Source organism: Podarcis cretensis, assembly GCF_951804945.1.
Source record: "Podarcis cretensis genome assembly, chromosome: 1".
NCBI lineage: Eukaryota > Metazoa > Chordata > Lepidosauria > Squamata > Lacertidae > Podarcis > Podarcis cretensis.
This window is the reverse complement of record NC_137170.1, coordinates 139,928,426-139,947,448: the sequence shown is the minus strand read 5'-3', so window position 1 is coordinate 139,947,448 and position 19,023 is coordinate 139,928,426. Positions and strand designations below refer to the sequence as shown.

General features: G+C 44.9%; 1 protein-coding gene and 1 long non-coding RNA gene across 2 annotated transcripts in view; one reads left to right on the top strand and one right to left on the bottom strand.

Moving 5' to 3' along the window:
* The window catches only part of LOC307220361, a 108,552-nt gene that overhangs the window by 15,991 nt on the left and 73,538 nt on the right, over positions 1-19,023 (top strand). Inside the window, exons 3-4 of the long non-coding RNA XR_013840851.1 lie at positions 3,839-3,900; positions 5,051-5,169. This is a non-coding gene — a long non-coding RNA (uncharacterized lncRNA). The remainder of the gene's footprint in view (positions 1-3,838; positions 3,901-5,050; positions 5,170-19,023) is intronic.
* LOC307224123 (uncharacterized protein) lies at positions 10,269-18,197 on the bottom strand (the record flags this gene model as incomplete). The annotated part of the gene is made up of 3 exons (XM_079990633.1): positions 10,269-11,184; positions 16,076-16,763; positions 18,186-18,197. 3 exons carry the CDS (start codon positions 18,195-18,197, stop codon positions 10,610-10,612), a joined length of 1,275 nt encoding a protein of 424 aa, XP_079846759.1. The 3' UTR covers positions 10,269-10,609.

The following is a 19,023-nucleotide window of genomic DNA, read 5'->3' as shown; positions in this document are numbered from 1 at the left end:
GATCTGGAAGGTTTCAACAATGCTTTTGGTTGGCATGCATACTTATGGTATGACAAGGTTAAGATCAATAAGGCCTTTAAGAACCATATTGTCAGAAAAGCAGTGTTTAATGTCTGGACAAAATATAAAGACTTATTGGAAAATAAAACTCCAAGGTGGCTATCACCTCTGGAAGCTAAGGCCCGAAAAAGACTCAATATGGAGGCCAAATGGCCAAAATATGGGGAAATACTAGAAAAAGATGGAGACAATTGGAAATTGCAGAGTTTGGAGAAAATGAAGGATAAAGTGCGAGACTGGTTACACTACGCTCAGATTAAAGAAGTCTTTAAAAATGACAAAAAGTTGGGGTTCCAGGTGGAGAAATCGAAATTGGAAACAGAACTGTTAGAACCTAAGACCAAGGTACTTTCAAGAATGTATAACTTGCTGTTAAAATGGAACACACAAGATGAAATGGTTAAATCGGCTATGATAAAGTGGGCACAGGATATTGGGTATAACATTATGTTTGAGGACTGGGAAAGGTTGTGGACCACTGGGTTGAACTTCACTGCATGTAATGCTTTGAAGGAAAATGTAATGAAAATGATATATAGATGGTACATGACCCCAGTTAAACTTGCCAAAATATACCATTTGTCTGATAACAAATGCTGGAAATGTAAAGGAAATGAAGGAACATTCTTTCACCTCTGGTGGACGTGCCCTAGAGTGAAGGCCTTCTGGGAAATGATATATAATGAGTTGAAAAAGGTATTTAAGTATACTTTCCCCAAGAAACCAGAGGCCTTCCTCCTGGGTATTGTCGGCCAGAGGGTGATAAAGAAGGACAGAACTTTTTTCCTGTATGCAACAACGGCAGCAAGGATACTCATCGCTAAGCATTGGAAAACCCAAGATCTACCCACACTGGAAGAATGGCAGATGCAACTGATAGACTATATGGAATTGGCTGAGATGACCGGCAGAATCCGAGACCTGGGAGAGGAGAGAGCTGAAGAAGATTGGAAGAAATTTAAGATTTATTTACAAAAATACTGTAATTTGGTTGAATGTTAAGGAGGATGCTAGATCATAAATAATTGAGCACCACCAAATTAGGCGGAATTAGGACGATAAGTGAGATTGAGGAAAATATAAACCTTTTGGAGAATTATTAGATTATATTCAAATGAATGGGATACAAGAATCTAAACAAGATGATAAATTGCTGGCAAAATTTACAATGATGTAAGTGGGAGCGGGAGACGCGAGGGAGTCCAAAGAAGTTATGAAACTATGTTATGATATATGCTATATTGTTTATTATTTCTGTATTTGTATTTAAAAATCTTAATAAATATATATATATATATATAAAAATAAACTGGATATTAAAAGTGTCTGGGGTTTATGGGAGTTGTGCTCCCCAACATCTGGAGGGCACCAAGTTGGGGAAGGCTGGCTTAGTTTGTCCCAAAATATATAGGAAGGAAAACAGGTCTGGCCTGGACTGAACTCAAGTCCCCATCAGCACAGGAGAAGACCACTGCCCAGCTCCAAAAGGTTGAGGGTAGGTGCTTTGCTGAACAGGAATTGTGGTGCATTCATGTTTTGACCTGAATGAGCACCTAAGCCCTGTCCTTGTGAGATCAAATTGCAGAGCTCAATAACTGCCTCTAGAACACAAGGAACACTGGACACCTGTGGAATGCGATGACATCAGAAGACATCAGTTTAGAAAGAAGGGTGGATCTTTTTCTTTAACTGTAGTGAGTCAGAGTTCTACAAGAAATAGGTCAGGGTACTGAGCTTGGGATGGAAAGGGTATCAAGCAGGGGGCAGAGCTGCCTCTGTGGGGAGGGGCTGCCACAACCTAGGGACTGCCCTCTGCTGGGCCACCCTGCCAAACCTCTGAGGACAGTGGAACTGCCAAGAGGGCTCCCTCTACTGATCTCAACACCTGAGAGTGTCGCAGGCGGTCGGACAAATATTTGGGACCTGAGTCATTTAAGACTTTGAACACAAGTGTGAGCACCTTGAATTCGACCCAGAAACAAATTAGCAATGGCAATCAGTGCACCTATTTTAACACAGGGGTGAGTTGTAAGAGTTGTAACTACAACCCTAGGCAGCAATCATTTCCTTCTTTTCTGAAATGATTCTGTATTCATTTACAAAGAAGGGAACATGTCAAAGTGTCCTTGTGTCCATTTGAGAATTGCCAGAGTTCCTTCTTGGATAGTTCTCTGGTACTCTGTCCCAAGGATGCTTTGCCCCCCATTGGAGGGGGGTGGCAGACCGAGTTTGACACCATGCTTACGTGATGCCCGCCCCCTGTTGGGTGCGACTCAGTGCATCTGGTGAGTTGCAGCCATGCCAGTGCTGCCACTGCTACTACTGTATTATTTGCCATTGGTATATATTTCATTGGGGTGCAACAAACATTTTGCTTTTTTAGTATAGACATTCTGCTATTGCAAAAGTAGTAAAAGGAATGGCTGTACTAATCGTAACAATGATGGTGGTGCGTAGACAGAAAAGCACCGTGCACGAGCAGGAAAAGTCTTGACTGAAAAAGCCTGTTGTCCGTTGGCAAAAATGTGAACGTATGTTGAAAAGCGGCCATATGATTCTTTTGTACCTTTTGTACCAACAAAGTCAATGGCATTAAATGACCAGCCATCCAAGTACTTTTACTTAACTGCTTTTTAGATTGAGTAACCATTTGTCACTCTTGAACCTGTAATACACTTCTCATTCACTTGTTCCTCTATGGTTTAATTTCCCTGCACAAAGATTGAAATGGTGTCCCATTACTAATACCTGCCAGTAGCCATTTAATTAGTGTAATTAATTATAAAGCAATTTATTAAAATGTAACTTCCAGATTATTCAGTATAACCCACAAACACACACACGTATCCTGCCCTTACCAAAAACTGCAGAACCATTAGGCAGTATGCAGTGGTGCAAATTAAAGCTGCTGAAATAGTAGATAAATGGAACTGTCATAGATCTAATTGTTAGGCAAAGTTCTAGCTGAATTCACTAGAGTGTTATTAGAGTTTTCAGACAGAAAAACAATGAATCACCATTTGTTTTCCAGTGTGTTTTGCTGTATATGAAAGATAAGGTTGTTATGGTTGACTAAGGGGCTGCTTTATTAAAGACTAATTTTATGTAGTTAAACATAGGGAATGCACCACTGTAAAAACTGGACAGTGGTGTATCTCTGAAGAGTTATAACTCAATGGATGAATTTCAGTTATATTAATGGCTTTAATGTAGATTTAAATACCACAATGCAATATTTAATTAGATCTAGCAAGAATGGAATTTCATTCTCTTGTTTGGTCACTAGAAGGTGCTCTGCTTAAGATGGCCTATTTGTTAGTTATTCATCTTAAGAGGATACAATTGCTTCCACAAAGCACATTTGAACAGATTTGAAAAAGAACTTTTTAAAATATATAGGGTCGTAGTCAATGCTATTTGTACTCAGAGTAAGCCTACAGATATTAATAAGCATGACTAATGATGAGCTTTTGGTCTAATTTCTTGGGACCTTTATAGGACCAACATCTGTGCTTGTTATAAGCACACTGTTGAATTTATTTTAGGGACTTAACTAGGGTTCTTTGAAAAATAAATCTGCATCAGAGTCTTTATCTTTTGTAGCTTTGAATCAGGAAAAAACATCTCAGGATTCAACTACACAGTTGCTATTATAACGTTGTAAGTGTGTTATAAAAATGTGGCACCAGATGGCGCTGTAGAGCTCAATGGCAAATTGCATCTATATTTTTATAATGTTTTTAATAGCATTTTCATAGCGTTTTTTCTATATCTGTAGATATCTGTATCTATATCTTCAGAGAAATGGAAGGAAGGAGGAAGTACGATTCTGTAGCCAAAGTAAGTAGAATTACTTATTCAGCTTTAGAATGAACCTTTATTTCCTTCTTCCTGTTCCTGAATCCATTACGTTCTTTTGAGAGCGATGACCCTTGAAGGATCTATCTGATGGATTGGACAACTCTAAATGTATTGTGCAAGTGCACATTTTTCATAGATCAAACAGACAGACCTACTAGCTCAGTGTGGTTTGCATGGCTCTTTCATAACCTTCTTTGCACTTGGTAATAGACATTCTGCTGGCTGTCAGGGAGGGATAATGAAAATCAAGCCAAGCAAAGACCTACAACCTCACTCCATCGGGGATAGTTATCTGCTGCTAGAATTGTCTGCAAGGCTTAGCTAAAATCAGCCAGTACCACATTACTCTTCCCCCTTTCATTTTTTCACAACCAAACATGGTCAGAGAATAGAATTCTTCACAAATCTGTTGCTCATCTGCCAAAGCAGCTTTCCAGAAAGGCTCCTCTTCTATCTAGATCCTTTGTAATCGAGTAGTGATTTATTAACTAAGCAAGAGAGAAATATAATACATTACCTTGGAATTCATGAATATGTAATTCTGTTTCAGGCATAATAATGGATCACCATTTACCAGCCTGCTCCTTTCTTGTGAGCATTGTGATGTTCAGTTCCATATACATTTTCTCTTATTTATGTCCCCTTGCATTCTCCCTTTGTGCAACTCCTTAAAAAAACAATAATCCAGAATGTCTCTGAATCAAAAGCCCTACTCCCAAAATTTCAGTCTATTTTCATAGTACATGTTAACTTTCCTTTTCTGGACAAGTACAGTATTATGCTTCCATTCAGGCCACACATGAAAATTTGCATAAAATACTGAAATAAATGCATATATACCTTCTAGTCTAGTACTTACTGCACACCAACATCATTTAAGCACAACACACAATTACAGTTCCTGTTTAACCACAGGTATAAGAATCAAATAATAATTAAACAAACAAACAAACAAACAAACAAACCACGTATAACACATCATAGTTTAAAAATAACCAATCTATATTAGGTTTATATGTCCAGCAAACCTTGCTAGTTGGTTGGCCTAAAATTGTCCGTGGGTTGTTTGTGAAATACCAATAAATATGTTTTGTAGAAGCACTGTTAAGAAACTCATATTGCCTGGCAGGTGAATCCTAAAAGAAGACACTCCTCATAGCTTCATCTTATACTTCACCACAGCAGCAAAACAGTGGTCAGTATGGGGCACAATGACAACTAGACGAAGTGGCAGGGATCAGGAGCAAGGTGAGAAAATGGCCAAAGAGGCAGGCCTTTGAGGACCGCTAGAGACAAGATATTCTTGTTCCATTACATGCAGACAATCGAGAGAGAGGTGCCTAGTTTCCACTGAGGTGGTAAATGTGGGTATGAGCTTTACCTTGCCGGATTACAAGTTGAGGTGCAGATTATTTAAATATCTCTTGTGCACATCAGCACTGTGCCTGGCAAATTTGACGCTGGCTGGGGGGGGGGGGGGGTTCTAGCTTAGCCTTCTCCCTGCTGACTAGGCTTTTGGGTTTAGGATGCCGTCTCCCCAGTCCTCATGCGGAGGAGCATTCAGTCTATGGTTCTCTATCAGCAATTTGAAATAGTACAATCCAAACCTGGCTTTACTCCCTCAGCGACAGCAAGGGCCAAGTAATCCTTTATACTCCCCCCTGCATGACACAGTTTCAGGCTGTGTTGACAATGTATAATAAAGCAGGGGGCAGGAGGGCCCTTAAGAAACAAAAGCAAAACACACACAACAGTGCCATTCACAGACAGCAATGTTTATTCTGGCTTTAGACTGCTTTGAAAATAAGATTTCCCTTCCCTTCTAGGTCAATGCAGTTATGCTAGTTTCATGGCCCCTATTGGCTAGTGACCGTGGCATCACTGATGATGAGCAGCATGGTATCCTTTTGGTCATTCCCAGGCCATTTTGTGGCCTACTGTTTCTTCCTTCGTGGTTCAGCAGTCCCTACCATACTAATCAAGTAGAGTAGCACTCCTCTAATTCTTTAAAATGGAACAGCAGAGAACAAGTACAGAGTCGGAGGGGTCAGCAACTGGAGTGTCTGTGCCAAATCTATCCCACCGCCACCCATTGCTAACCAAAAAGAAAAATAAATGTGCAAGGTTACCCCACTACCATGGGCACAGCCAGGATTTTAGTTAGGGGAAGCAGGACCTGGTGGGGGGGGTAGGAATCATAGAGTTGGAAGAGACCACAAGGGCCATCGAGTCCAAACCCCTGCCAAGCAGGAAACATCATCAGAGCACTCCTGACATATGGTTGTCAAGCCTCTGCTTAAAGACCTCCAAAGAAGGAGACTCCACCACACTCCTTGGCAGCAAATTCCACTGTCAAACAGCTCTTACTGTCAGGAAGTTCTTCCTAATATTTAGGTGGAATCTTCTTTCTTGTAGTTTGGATCCATTGCTCCGTGTCCGCTTCTCTGGAGCAGCAGAAAACAACCTTTCTCCCTCCTCTATGTGACATCCTTTTATATATTTGAACATGGCTATCATATCACCCCTTAACCTCCTCTTCTCCAGGCTAAACTTGCCCAGCTCCCTTAGCCGTTCCTCATAAGGCATCGTTTCCAGGCCTTTGACCATTTGGTTGCCCTCCTCTGGACACGTTCCAGTTTGTCAGTGTCCTTCTTGAACTGTGGTGCCCAGAACTGGACACAGTACTCCAGGTGAGGTCTGACCAGAGCAGAATACAGTGGCACTATTTCTTCCCTTGATCTAGATGCTATACTCCTATTGATGCAGCCCAGAATTGCATTGGCTTTTTTAGCTGCCGCGTCACACTGTTGGCTCATGTCAAGTTTGTGGTCAACCAAGACTCCTAGATCCTTTTCACATGTACTGCTCTCAAGCCAGATGTCACCCATCTTGTATTTGTGCCTCTCATTTTTTTTTGCCTAAGTGCAATACTTTACATTTCTCCCTGTTAAAATTCATCTTGTTTGTTTTGGACCAGTTCTCTAATCTGTCAAGGTCGTTTTGAAGAGTGATCCTGTCCTCTGGGGTGTTAGCCACCCCTCCCAGTTTGGTGTCATCTGCAGATTTGATCAGGATGCCCTTGAGTCCATCATCCAAGTCGTTGATAAAGATGTTGAATAAGACCGGGCCCAAGACAGAACCCTGTGGCACCCCACTAGTCACTCTTCTCCAGGATGAAGAGGAACCATTGATGAGCACCCTTTGGGTTCGGTCAGACAGCCAGTTACAAATCCACTGAGTGGTAGCATAGTCAAGACCGCATTTTACCAGCTTCTTTACAAGAATATCATGGGGCACCTTGTCAAATGCCGTGCTGAAATCAAGGTAGGCTACATCCACTGCGTTCCCTTCATCTACCAGGCTTGTAATTCTGTCAAAAAATGAGATCAGGTTAGTCTGACATGACTTATTTTTCAGAAATCCATGCTGACTATTGGTGATCACAGTATTCCTTTCTAGGTGCTCACAGACTGTTTGCTTAATGATCTGCTCCAGAATCTTCCCTGGTATTGATGTCAGACTGACTGGGCGGTAATTATTTGGGTCCTCTCTTTCCCCCTTTTTGAAAATAGGGACAACATTTGCCCTCCTCCAGTCTGCCGGGACTTCGCCTGTTCTCCAGGAATTCTCAAAGATGACTGCCAGTGGTTCTGAGATCACATCTGCCAGTTCTTTTAATACTCTTGGATGCAGTTCATCTGGCCCTGGAGACTTGAATACATCTAAACTAGCCAAGTATTCTTGTACTATCTCCTTAGTTATTCTGGGCTGTGTTTCCTCTGCTGAATCATTTGCTCCAAATTCTTCAGGTCGGGCATTGTTTTCTTTATCGGAGAAGACTGAGGCAAAGAAGGCATTGAGGAGTTCAGCCCTTTCTGTGTCCCCGTTTGCATTTTGGGGGACTTTTTTGGGGGCAGAACCAATGTGATTGGTTCATTAGTTAAGTATTTCTATTATTTTATTTGATCTAAGGGGGGTAACTGCCCCCCTTGGCTTTGCCCATGCCCACTCTCTATAGACATAACTCTATGGGTAATGTTTGAATTTCCAAAAATCGCCTGGATAAGCCCTGCTTTTGAACAAAATAGATTTAAAAGGACAGAAGTGAGGCTCTCTTTCACATTAACATAAAGCTCGCAAGGACATTCGCACAGCAGTCTTTTATTAAGCTGCTCTTTCATGCTCAGCTTTGTCCAAGAAACTCCTTGTCAGACTCGTACTCCAAGGATCCAGCACTCCTGTTTGAATGACTGGCAGGGTGATTGGCCAGGGAACGCTACCATTATACCTCGTGTCAAGCTCTGCTTGCCAATTGCTTGGGATTAAATAAGAATGGGGAGGGAGGGGGAGGGTCAGGGGGGAAACGGATCCCATTGCATGGCCCAGCCACTCCATGTTATTGTTATCTGCCCCCCCCCCTTTCTGGATAAACTTCCTGGATGTTAGCCTGACCTTAGAGTGCAGAGCGAGGCTGGAGCAGCCAGAGGCAGCCATTCCCTTCGGCAAGAGGGTGGATCAGTTAAGCCATAGATTTGCATTACACACACTAAACTAACAGAAGAGACTATTTACAAGACTTCCCTAAATGCTTAAATCTATTTTGTGGACAAAGGGATTTTAAGTTAATTTATTTTGCCAAACGAATAATTTAAAGCAAGTTAGCATTTTGTTGACAGAATTATGATGAAATTCATTTTGTCTGCATAATTGATTGGACAGATAGCAGAATGCATTTCCTCCACAGAATGAAGTATGTGCAGCAATTGTCAAACAGCATTGCCTCGGTGCTCTCAAATCGGTCTGTCAACAAAATGAATACAAAATCCTTTTGTCCACAACCAAAGGGCAGGTGTTAATTATTTGGGAAAAGGATTCCAAGCCAAATTATCCTCTGCTGAGCACTGATAAATTTTTATTCTATGGGTGAAATACTCTTCTGCTAGGCAAACGTTAATCTTGCAAACAAATCCCTTTGGAATGGAATCACATTGTGCCAGGCTCAAGATTGGTCCATGAGTTGGTGATCATGAGGAGAAGAGATCTCTCCCTCTGACTGTCATTTTGTCAGTGGAGTTTTTCCCAGGTGGTTTGAAACCTGTTATGTTTCAGGCTCCAACCTCCCAGATGTGGACAATCTGTCACTCACTGTGATGGTTTTGCTAGATTCTCTGTCAATCAAAGTGCTCCTATTTGAAGATAGAAGCTTTAGTTGGTGGGCAATGCCGGTGGTGGTCTCCTATTCAATGTCAACAGATGGCAGCATGTACAGCCATTTGATTCATTGATAGCAGTGTCTGCTGGTGTTCTTCCAGGGCCATTGAAAGGAGGTGGTTTTGTCCTATAAAGATCCACAAGGACTGAGATTCATGTTTCTTAAATACTGTCTGTCCTTCTATCTTTTGGGGGCCTTTTTAGAAGCCATCTTGTAGACATGCTGGAAAACTGGCATATTAGTGTTTAAAATAACTAAAATGGCCTTTAAAGTTCATAATTTTTTTAAATTAAATTGTGAGATACAGATTTCAAGTTCATGTAACTTATAAGTTTTATGTCTGTGAAATAATCCTATTTTGTCTCTACTTTGCATATTTTGATTTGTTGTATTAGTGTTGGGTGTGGGCAGGTAGGAACAGAGGACTCATATTATCTCACATTTGCTGAATTTGTTCATTAAATCGCCACCGGAGGTGGGACACAACTAGCAATAATTAGCAAAGCATGTTTTGTGCTGAAAAAGAATGTGCACTGAATTATAGGGAACGTGTTATGTGGTTGGAGATGAACTCATTTTTAGTTCCTTCTAATACAGGCTTCTAAATACAATACTCTTCCATAATTACTCTCTCTCCTGTTGAGGGTAAAGCAAATCGGTTGTGTCAGCCGCCCTTGCTGCTAAACCCAGGCAAAAAAGCCATTAATGACTGCAACATATGTTGCTGTTTTCCAAGCCATTGGGACCTTCATGCATCTGTTAGTACTGCAGGACTCAAGACATGATTGTTAATATCATCATCCCAACATCCTTAGTCAGCAGAACTGCAGAACACCCCCCCCCCAAAAAAAAATTAGCACTTTGTTAGCTCTTTCTAATTCACTGGCAAATAGAGATATGTGTAAGATACTGATTAAAAATGTTGTGCTGAGAATAAAGGTGGAAAATTAAGCAAGAAACTAGAAACTATGACTAGGATATATTTACTTAATGAAGTTTCCTGTGCATCAACCTGTGCCACCCAGGCTTGCGTGTCGAGGTCCCCAGGTCCACCCCAATAACTCACACATCACACAGAAAATTTTGTTTAAGATTTTTGGCATAATTTTGGCCACAACTTTATTAAAATACAAATTTGTGAGTGGTTGCGTAGGCATTGGTTGCGACTATCTGCCACCACCATGGGGGACAGACTGACATTCCGCACGATGCGAAAGTCAGAATGGGGGAATACACTTGGGGGTTACGCGGAGCAGGGAACCTGCCCTCACCCCAAATGCAACCAGGAGCTCATTGCTATGGCCCGAGCCCCCTTGTCAGAGTGGACAAGCAATAGTTAGCTCCCAATTCCTTTAACGGAATCCCTTGCAGCAGCAGCATTAGAGGGGCAGGCACAGCCAATCCATGCCCCTCAACCAACCAAACCATAAACCAATGTCTAACCGCCACCGAGCACTCAAGCTCGCCGCCAACCACTCACAGCTGCAACTCCACCTTCAAACCCAACACAACAGAATTTAACCATGTGTCATTTCCCAACGGGGAAAGATGCACACCATCGTCCCTGAAAAGGACGGCCTCTTTGAAGGTGATATTGGGGTGCGCAATCACGGAACCACCATGAGCAATGACTGTTTTCATTGCCACCTTATTAACGCACTTTCTGGCTCCTTCAGTGGCAGCTGGACAGCGACTGCCACGCCAGGTGCGCCTCAGCAGCAACTGGGACCAAAAAACTTTCACACTCGGCAAAAACTCTGCCAATTCAACTAAGTCCCTTTGAATTGTAAAGCGTAAAGAACAACAGTCTGTGGCGGGCAGATCATTTTCCCCCAACTGGAGCACGATAGCTGAAGGGGGCCCTTCCAACCTCACGTGCTTCCGAACAAGGGGAAGCAATTCGGCCCACAGCATTCCACGTCTGGTCAGCCAGGACACCTGCACGTGATGAGGCAGGCCAAGACTGGGTCCAAGTCCAGACTCCCTCGCTCTGATGCTGGCCCAGTGGACAATGCTGTGGCCCGCCATCCAAATGCGAACAGCCGCCACACCTAAGAAAGACAAGCAAATGTCAGTACAAGCAATCAACGACGGCTATGCACATAGCCGCAAAACGCATTAGACTTCCAACAACCCATGTTCTTAATTCTTTCTACAGACAACCCCCAATGAGCTGCCAAAGTGGCAGCACCAATGCGGAAAGAATGAGGGGCGTAATCTGCTGCCATCAAACCGCAAGCTGCAATCACTTTGCGCATCACCTTAGCAAATTGATGCCTGGCCAATGGGGCACCATTCTCGTGAATAAAGAAGGGACCCTCCCCCTGAGGCCGAAGGTTCAAATATTTGGAGGTATCCTTAACCGGGCAAGGACCTTTGCCCACAGTGGCGGGGAGCCTAAGAGTAGCACCCCTGCCTAACTGGTCTGTCTTTGAATTCCGGATAGATAGGACCACCTCAGAAGGGAATAGAGTTACGTCCTGCAAAAGCAAACCCCTAGACTCCCTGCCCCGGATGACCTCCAACACCACCTCACCTACCCTCAGGGCACCAAAAAAGGCCAAAGAAAAGGCAGCTGAAAAAAGCCGCGCTTCATATCTGGACCAGCAGACGCTCCTCAACTTTGATCGCATTCTGGTAAGCAAATCAAAAGTTATAGGCTTTCAGGAGGGAAACAAGTGGAAATTGCAGAGTTTTGAGAATCTAAAAGATAAAGTGCGAGACTGGCTTCATTATTATCAAATATTGGAGGTTTATAAGTTGGATAGGAAAATTGGCTTCCAGGTGGAAAAATCAAAATTGGAAACAGAGTTGTTAGAATCCAAAACTAAGAATTTGTCAAAAATGTATAACTTGCTGTTGAAATGGAATACGCAGGATGAAATAGTTAAATCAGCTATGATTAAGTGGGCACAAGATATTGGTCATAACATTATGTTTGCTGACTGGGAAAGGTTGTGGACCACCGGTATGAAATTCACGGCATGTAATGCCTTGAGAGAGAATATTATGAAAATGATTTATAGGTGGTACATGACCCCAGTCAAGCTTGCAAAAATTTACCACTTATCAGATAATAAATGTTGGAAATGTAAAGAAAATGAAGGTACATTCTTTCACCTCTGGTGGACATGCCCAAGGATCAAGGCTTTCTGGGAAATGATATATAATGAAATGAAAAAGGTATTTAAATATACCTTCTTGAAGAAACCAGAGGCCTTCATCCTGGGTATGGTTAGCCATGTGGTGTTAAAGAAGGACAGAACTTTTTTTATGTACGCCACAACAGCAGCAAGGATTCTTATCGCAAAGTATTGGAAGACACCAGATCTACCCACTCTGGAAGAATGGCAGATGAAGATGACTGACTACATGGGACTGGCGGAGATGACTGGCAGAATCCGAAACCAGGAGAAAGAGACAGTGGAAGAAGATTGGAAGAAATTTAAAGACTATTTAAGCAAACATTATAATATTAATGAAGGCTAGAATCGACATGAGTTTTAAAATTTTGTGGTTTTTCAGGGGCGTTGATTAAGGAAAAAGAACAGAATCATTAAAAATAATGGGAAATAAGGGAATGGATTTGCTGATGAGATAAATGGAATTAGAATACAGAAGGGGGAGGTGTGAGGAGGTCGAGGAAATTAGGTTTAAGAAATAAGATTTGAAATTATACATGTTTCTAGTATTGTGTCTGTGTATGTTTTTATTGTTGTTTGTGTTTATATGTCTTAATTTGGAAACTTTAATAAATATCATTTTTTTTAAAAAAAAAAAAGTTATAGGCTTTCTTACCAAAGGGGGTCGAGTTCCAAGCCTCCCCCAACCTTCCAGAGCCCTGCTCACAACAAATTTGGCGCAAGGATCCTTATTAAAGAAGGCTTTACAGAAGAAGGAGATGGCCGCTGCTTGGATCCTGAGTGTCCTGGCCGCTCGACCCAATTGGAAAAGGTGCGCCAAATACTGCAGCACCTGTGAAGTAGAAGGAGATGACTCAATCTCCATAGACAAAGACTGACGACAAAATTTTAAAAAGTCAGTCCAAGCTCGATTATATGAGCGCAGAGTGGAAGGTGAAATGGACGCGGCTACTCCCTGTAAGACTAATTGCTGCCAAGGTTCCAGAGATGATCCGGGAAATTTTCTGGCAGCAGATTCGCCTCTGGAGCAAGGGACCTGAACCGCTCCATCTGAAAACGGGACAGAGCATCAGCGATTTCATTAGAAACGCCAGGGATGAATCGAGCTGAAAACACAATGTTAAAGTGCAGGCAATGCAAAACAAAAGCCCTGAGAAGGGCCGATACCCTGGCTGAACGGGACGACTGTTTTGCCAACACGTTCACAACGGCCTGGTTATCGGACCAGAAACAGACTCGATGGTCCTTGAATTCCTTGACCCATAGGTGCACTGCCACTGCAATGGGAAAGAACTCAAGAAAAGTTAAGTCCCACGTAATAGGCTCCCCTTGCCACGATGGCGGCCAGGGCAATGCGCACCAATGACCTTTCCAGTATAGCCCAAAACCCAGAGAGCCTGCTGCATCAGAATGCACTTGGAAGTCATTATGGAGGTTCAAAGTGTCCTGCCATAATGACACCCCATTGAAATCATTCAAGAATTCAAGCCATAACTGCAAATCCGCCTTTACACCAGGTGACAGCTGCACCCGATGATGAGGGGCACGCAAGCCGGCCGTAAGCCTGGCCAGGCGCGCACAGAATGGGCGACCGGGAGCCACCACCCTGCATGCAAAATTAAGGTGGCCTAATAAGGACTGCAACTGACGCAATGTCACCTTACGTAAAGGAAGCAACTCCTCTATTATCCTTTGCAAATTAACCAATTTGTCCTCAGGTAAGCGAGATGTGGGATGCAGGTGGCGCTGTGGGTTAAAGCCTCAGCGTCTAGGGCTTGCCGATCGAAAGGTCGGCGGTTCGAATCCCTGCTGTGGGGTGCGCTCCCGCTGCTCGGTCCCAGCGCCTGCCAACCTAGCAGTTCGAAAGCACCTCCGGGTGCAAGTAGATAAATAGGGACCGCTTACCAGCGGGAAGGTAAACGGCGTTTCTGTGTGCGGCTCTGGCTCTGGCCAGAGCAGCGATGTCACGCTAGCCACGTGACCCGGAAGTGTCTCCGGACAGCGCTGGCCCCTGGCCTCTTAAGTGAGATGGGCGCACAACCCCAGAGTCTGTCAAGACTGGCCCGTACGGGCAGGGGTACCTTTACCTTTACCTAAGCGAGATGTAGATGCAACTATATCCAACTGGATACCTAAATAAGTCAATTGAGTGGAAGGTCCCTCGGTTTTATCCGATGCCAATGGTACACCCAACTCTTCCGTAAGAGATGCGAAAGCCTGAAGCAGGGCCAGGCAGTCACCCGTGTCCCTCGCCGAGGCCAGTAAAAAGTCATCCAAAAAATGGGTCACCCCATCCAGGCCGGTTTTAAAACGCAAGGCCCAGTCGAGAAAAGTACTAAAGCACTCGAAAGCTGCGCATGAAATTGAGCAGCCCATGGGCATGGCTTTGTCAAAATAAAATGCCCCTTCAAACTGGAACCCTAAAAGCCAGAAATCCTGAGGATTAATTGGCAACAAACGAAAAGCACACTCAATGTTGCATTTCGCCAGCAGGGCACCTGTCCCAAATTTTCTGATCATCTTGATCGCATGATCAAGAGTAGCGTATTTTACCGACCAAAGCTCCGGGGGGATAGCGTCATTTACTGACGAACACCTGGGGTGTGATAAGTTATGAATAAGGCGAAACTCTCCGGGGGCTTTCTTCGGAACAATTCCCAAGGGGGAGAGATGCAGATTAGCGAAAGGAAGAGCCAGGAAGGGGCCTGCCATACGACGTAAGGCAATTTCTTTCTCAATCTTTCTACGTGCCACTTCATGCCTTTCCCTAACTGACTGCTGATTAACCAGATTCCGTGCTACGGGGACCGTAGCTACCGGAATCCTAAAACCAGAAGAAAAACCCTCCTGTAAATAAGCAGCTGCCTCACGGTTAGGGTAAAACTGCAACCAATTAACCAATTCTGGAAGCCGTACCGGCGTATAAGCTAAAACCATATCCGCCTCACTTAGAAGCGCCAACTGCTGCTTGAGGGGGGGCCGCTTTTGCAGCTTGTGACCCCCCCTTTCCCCCACGAAAGGGCCGGCGGCCGCCAAAGCAAGTGGAGCCCGGGTGGTTGCCACCACATTTTTCACAGACATGAGGAAACCTACATGGTTGTCGCTGGCAAGAGCCTTTACTGTAATCCCAGCAATACAAGCGCTTTTTAAAACCTCCTGTTTTTGGCTTTTGAGGTTCAGGGGTCTTCTTTTCAAACTGAGGGGCCACATAAGTGGTCCATACATCCAAATCCCTCCGATCCCATCGGGCCGTGGGAATTTTTGCTGCCCTTCTTCTGAAATTCTCATTATAATCAAAGGCAGCATTATGACCAGCCATTTCGAACGCCTTATGTACGATAGACTGGTAGACAAATAAATGAACCGCTCTCTTGGGATAACATGCTGAAACGATCCGGGCAAAAACCTGGAAACAATCCAACCAGCGCTCGAAGGTTCTATCCACTTTAGAATCAGCAGCCTGTTTCTTAGAGGATAGAACTGACTTCTCTTGGGCCTGCGAACTGTCCACTGGAGGGCTCAGCTTGAACATGTCGACATAGCAACCATTCAATATCCTAGTTCTCAACTTCTTTGAAAGGTGACACCCTGGGATCACATCCCTAGCTGAGTTAGTTGACTTCTTAATATCAGGTAACAATACCCCATTTAAGTATTCCTGAGTGGCCCCATATTTTGCTCGATGGGAGTTGGCCCTACGCTGCCAAATCCATTTGGGGAAACCAGAGGCCGCTTCCCCCAGACCCCAATAAAATTCTGAGGAGGCCTCTGACTCACTCTGAACTCTGCGAAGATATACCTGTCGACGAAGAGGAGGTGTCCCTCCGCCTTCTCTTCGCACGCTTTCCGGAAGACTTCTTGCGGCGGCATGTGCCGCCCGAAGAGGACTTGGCTGGCACAGGTAGGCTGTCCTCCTCAGAAGACTCTGATGCTGGACCCTGAAATGCAGCACCTGGGACAGACTGAGAAGAGGTGGCAGGTGACTGATCAGAACCCATGGAGGTACTAGGTAAGGGTTGCAAAGCTGACCCTGGCCTAGAAGACCCCCCATGCCTAGAAGGGGCCTTTCCCCGTTGCCCCCTCCCGGTTGTGCGCCGCGAAGGGGTTCTGCCCTCCCGCGTGTGACTAGATGCAGGGGCTGAGCCCGCATTCCGAGAAAACTGAGAATCGGAAAACAAAACACCAGACATGGGCAGATCATTTTCATCGCTAGATGCGGAATCAGAAGGTGAAGAAACTGCAGCTGCAGTGGTCACCGCTGGTTGCTGGCTAGGCCCGGCACTACAGCGTTGGATCAGGCCATCTACTTCAGAAGCAAAGCGAGCCAAAGCAGCTGGATCACCCACCAGGCTCGAAACCAAAGATTGCAGCCGCCCTGAGGCTTGTCCAGTCGAGGGGGATCGAAGTGACTGAGAAGGTCCCCGAATGGTCCTTTTTGGCGGAACGGTCAAGGCAGGCTGCGCTGGGACTCTTCGGAGATATGATGGCTACCAAGAAAGAGAAATATCAACACGAGAAAAGAAGTTAATGCACCCCAGATACCTGGCGATCACAAAATGAACCAAAATAAAACAGTAAGCTACTTAATTAAGGAGCATCCAATTAACCAGAAGGTGCCTTTTCCTTTATTGGCCACTAGCTGGCAGCAATGCGTTGGCCGGGAAACGAACCCAGGTCAACTGCTTGGAAGGCAGCTATGCTCACCACTATAAAGGTAAAGGTAAAGGTACCCCTGCCCGTACGGGCCAGTCTTGACAGACTCTGGGGTTGTGCGCCCATCTCACTTAAGAGGCCAGGGGCCAGCGCTGTCCGGAGACACTTCCGGGTCACGTGGCTAGCGTGACATCGCTGCTCTGGCGAGCCAGAGCCGCACACGGAAACACCGTTTACCTTCCCGCCGGTAAGCAGTCCCTATTTATCTACTTGCACCCGGAGGTGCTTTCGAACTGCTAGGTTGGCAGGCGCTGGGACCGAGCAGCGGGAGCGCACCCCGCCGCAGGGATTCGAACCACCGACCTTTCGATCGGCAAGTCCTAGGCGCTGAGGCTTTAACCCACAGCGCCACCTGCGTCCCATGCTCACCACTATACCACCAACCAATTATGAGCCTAAATAAAGCAATAATAAAACCGGCTGCAGTGGCTCAGAAAGGCCACTAGATGGCCTGCGTGAGCAACTGAAGCCTGCAAAATGGCGTTCCGCCAAAATGGAGCAGGGAAAGGAGGCTGAGCACAAGGGGCCTGCACCCAGGCCGCCTCCCTGCAGCCCCGCCAAACACCAGGCCTCCCCACTTAGCAGGGAGGGCCACCGAGGACAAAAGAAGGCCGAATCCGGCGGGGGGGGGGGGCCGGGGGGACTCGGGAAAGCCCAAGAAAGGCCCAGCAGTGCTTTGGCGCGGCACCAGGCGCACTTCGCAGAGACCTAGTGCCTCCGAAGGCTAAGGCAAGCTACAGTGGGGGCGAGGGGGGATAGGGGAAAATTAAAAGACTAGGGGGGGTAGGAATGAAGGGTAAAAATTTTAGGAGAGAGGGAAAATTAAAATAAAATTAATAATTTTTACACAGAGAGGAAACCTAATCAAAGGACAAAATAAAATTTAAATAGAGCTAATGCAATTAAAGCAGGCCAAAGACACAATAATAATGGGTAATTAGTAGAAAAATACAACCGTCTCCCTTCACTGTGATCAATCCAATGCACTGGCAAAAAGAGAAAGCCCTAGGCTCGTGCAAGGAGCTTTACTATTTCTGGCTGTCAATCAATAAATGGCAACATTAACTTCTTCCCAACAACAAGGGAAGCCCCAATCGCATCAGTGGCCAACGATCAATTAGCCCGCCCCCAACTTTGGAGTGTCCTGGCGGCCCCCACCGCAACACGTGCTCTCCATGAAGGAGAACACGCTTTACTGACACACCCATTTTGCTCAAACTTCTGCCATTGTTTTAAAAAGCCACTTCTTTCCTTTCATTGATCCTCCCCCTTCACTACACCCCCTTATTCTTCCTCCTCTTCCATTCCTCAGCTACTTCACGTGAGCAACATAAAGGATGTGGATCCTGCAGATATTTCCCAGTACTTCGCTCAAACCTCTGCCATTGTTTTAAACCATCACTTTCCCCCTCTGTGCTCCTCCCTTCTTGCTCCCATGCCTTGGCCACTGCTGTTGTACAACCTGCCTTCACTTTTATTTCTCTATCCGGCCCCTACTTTATGTGAATCCAGGCTTGTGATGGGGCACTACAAATCGTCCAATGGGGACCGTGTGATGACATTATTATATTTTTATTATATAGAGAGATAAGCACCAGTTATGGTCAATAGATTGCTGCATGTGGGTGGGGAGCAGATAACTGGAGCCAGTAAATCCTGTTGGCAACCCAAAATGGTTGGATGGGATTGTTAACCATGTGGAATTGTTGTTAAGAATGTAATTGCCCAAAGAAGGGGGCACAAAAACACTGAGGAGTTTGAACTGAGCCCTGTTTTCAAGAGTGCAGGCCCCGAAGGGGTATGCATGAAGGATGTGGGTTATAAAAAAAACATGTAAGAGAACTACAGCTGGGAGCTCAGGGTTGGCTGATAAAGGCCCAGCTGGAAGGGCCACCTCTGTGTGTCCCACTTCGATCGGTAGGGAACCTGAGATGCCCCTGCTTTCTTTAGGCATGCATCATTTCAGGAGGACCAGCAAAAGAACATTCACAATACCTTGTAGGATTATGTATTCAGTATATCAGCAATGTGAAT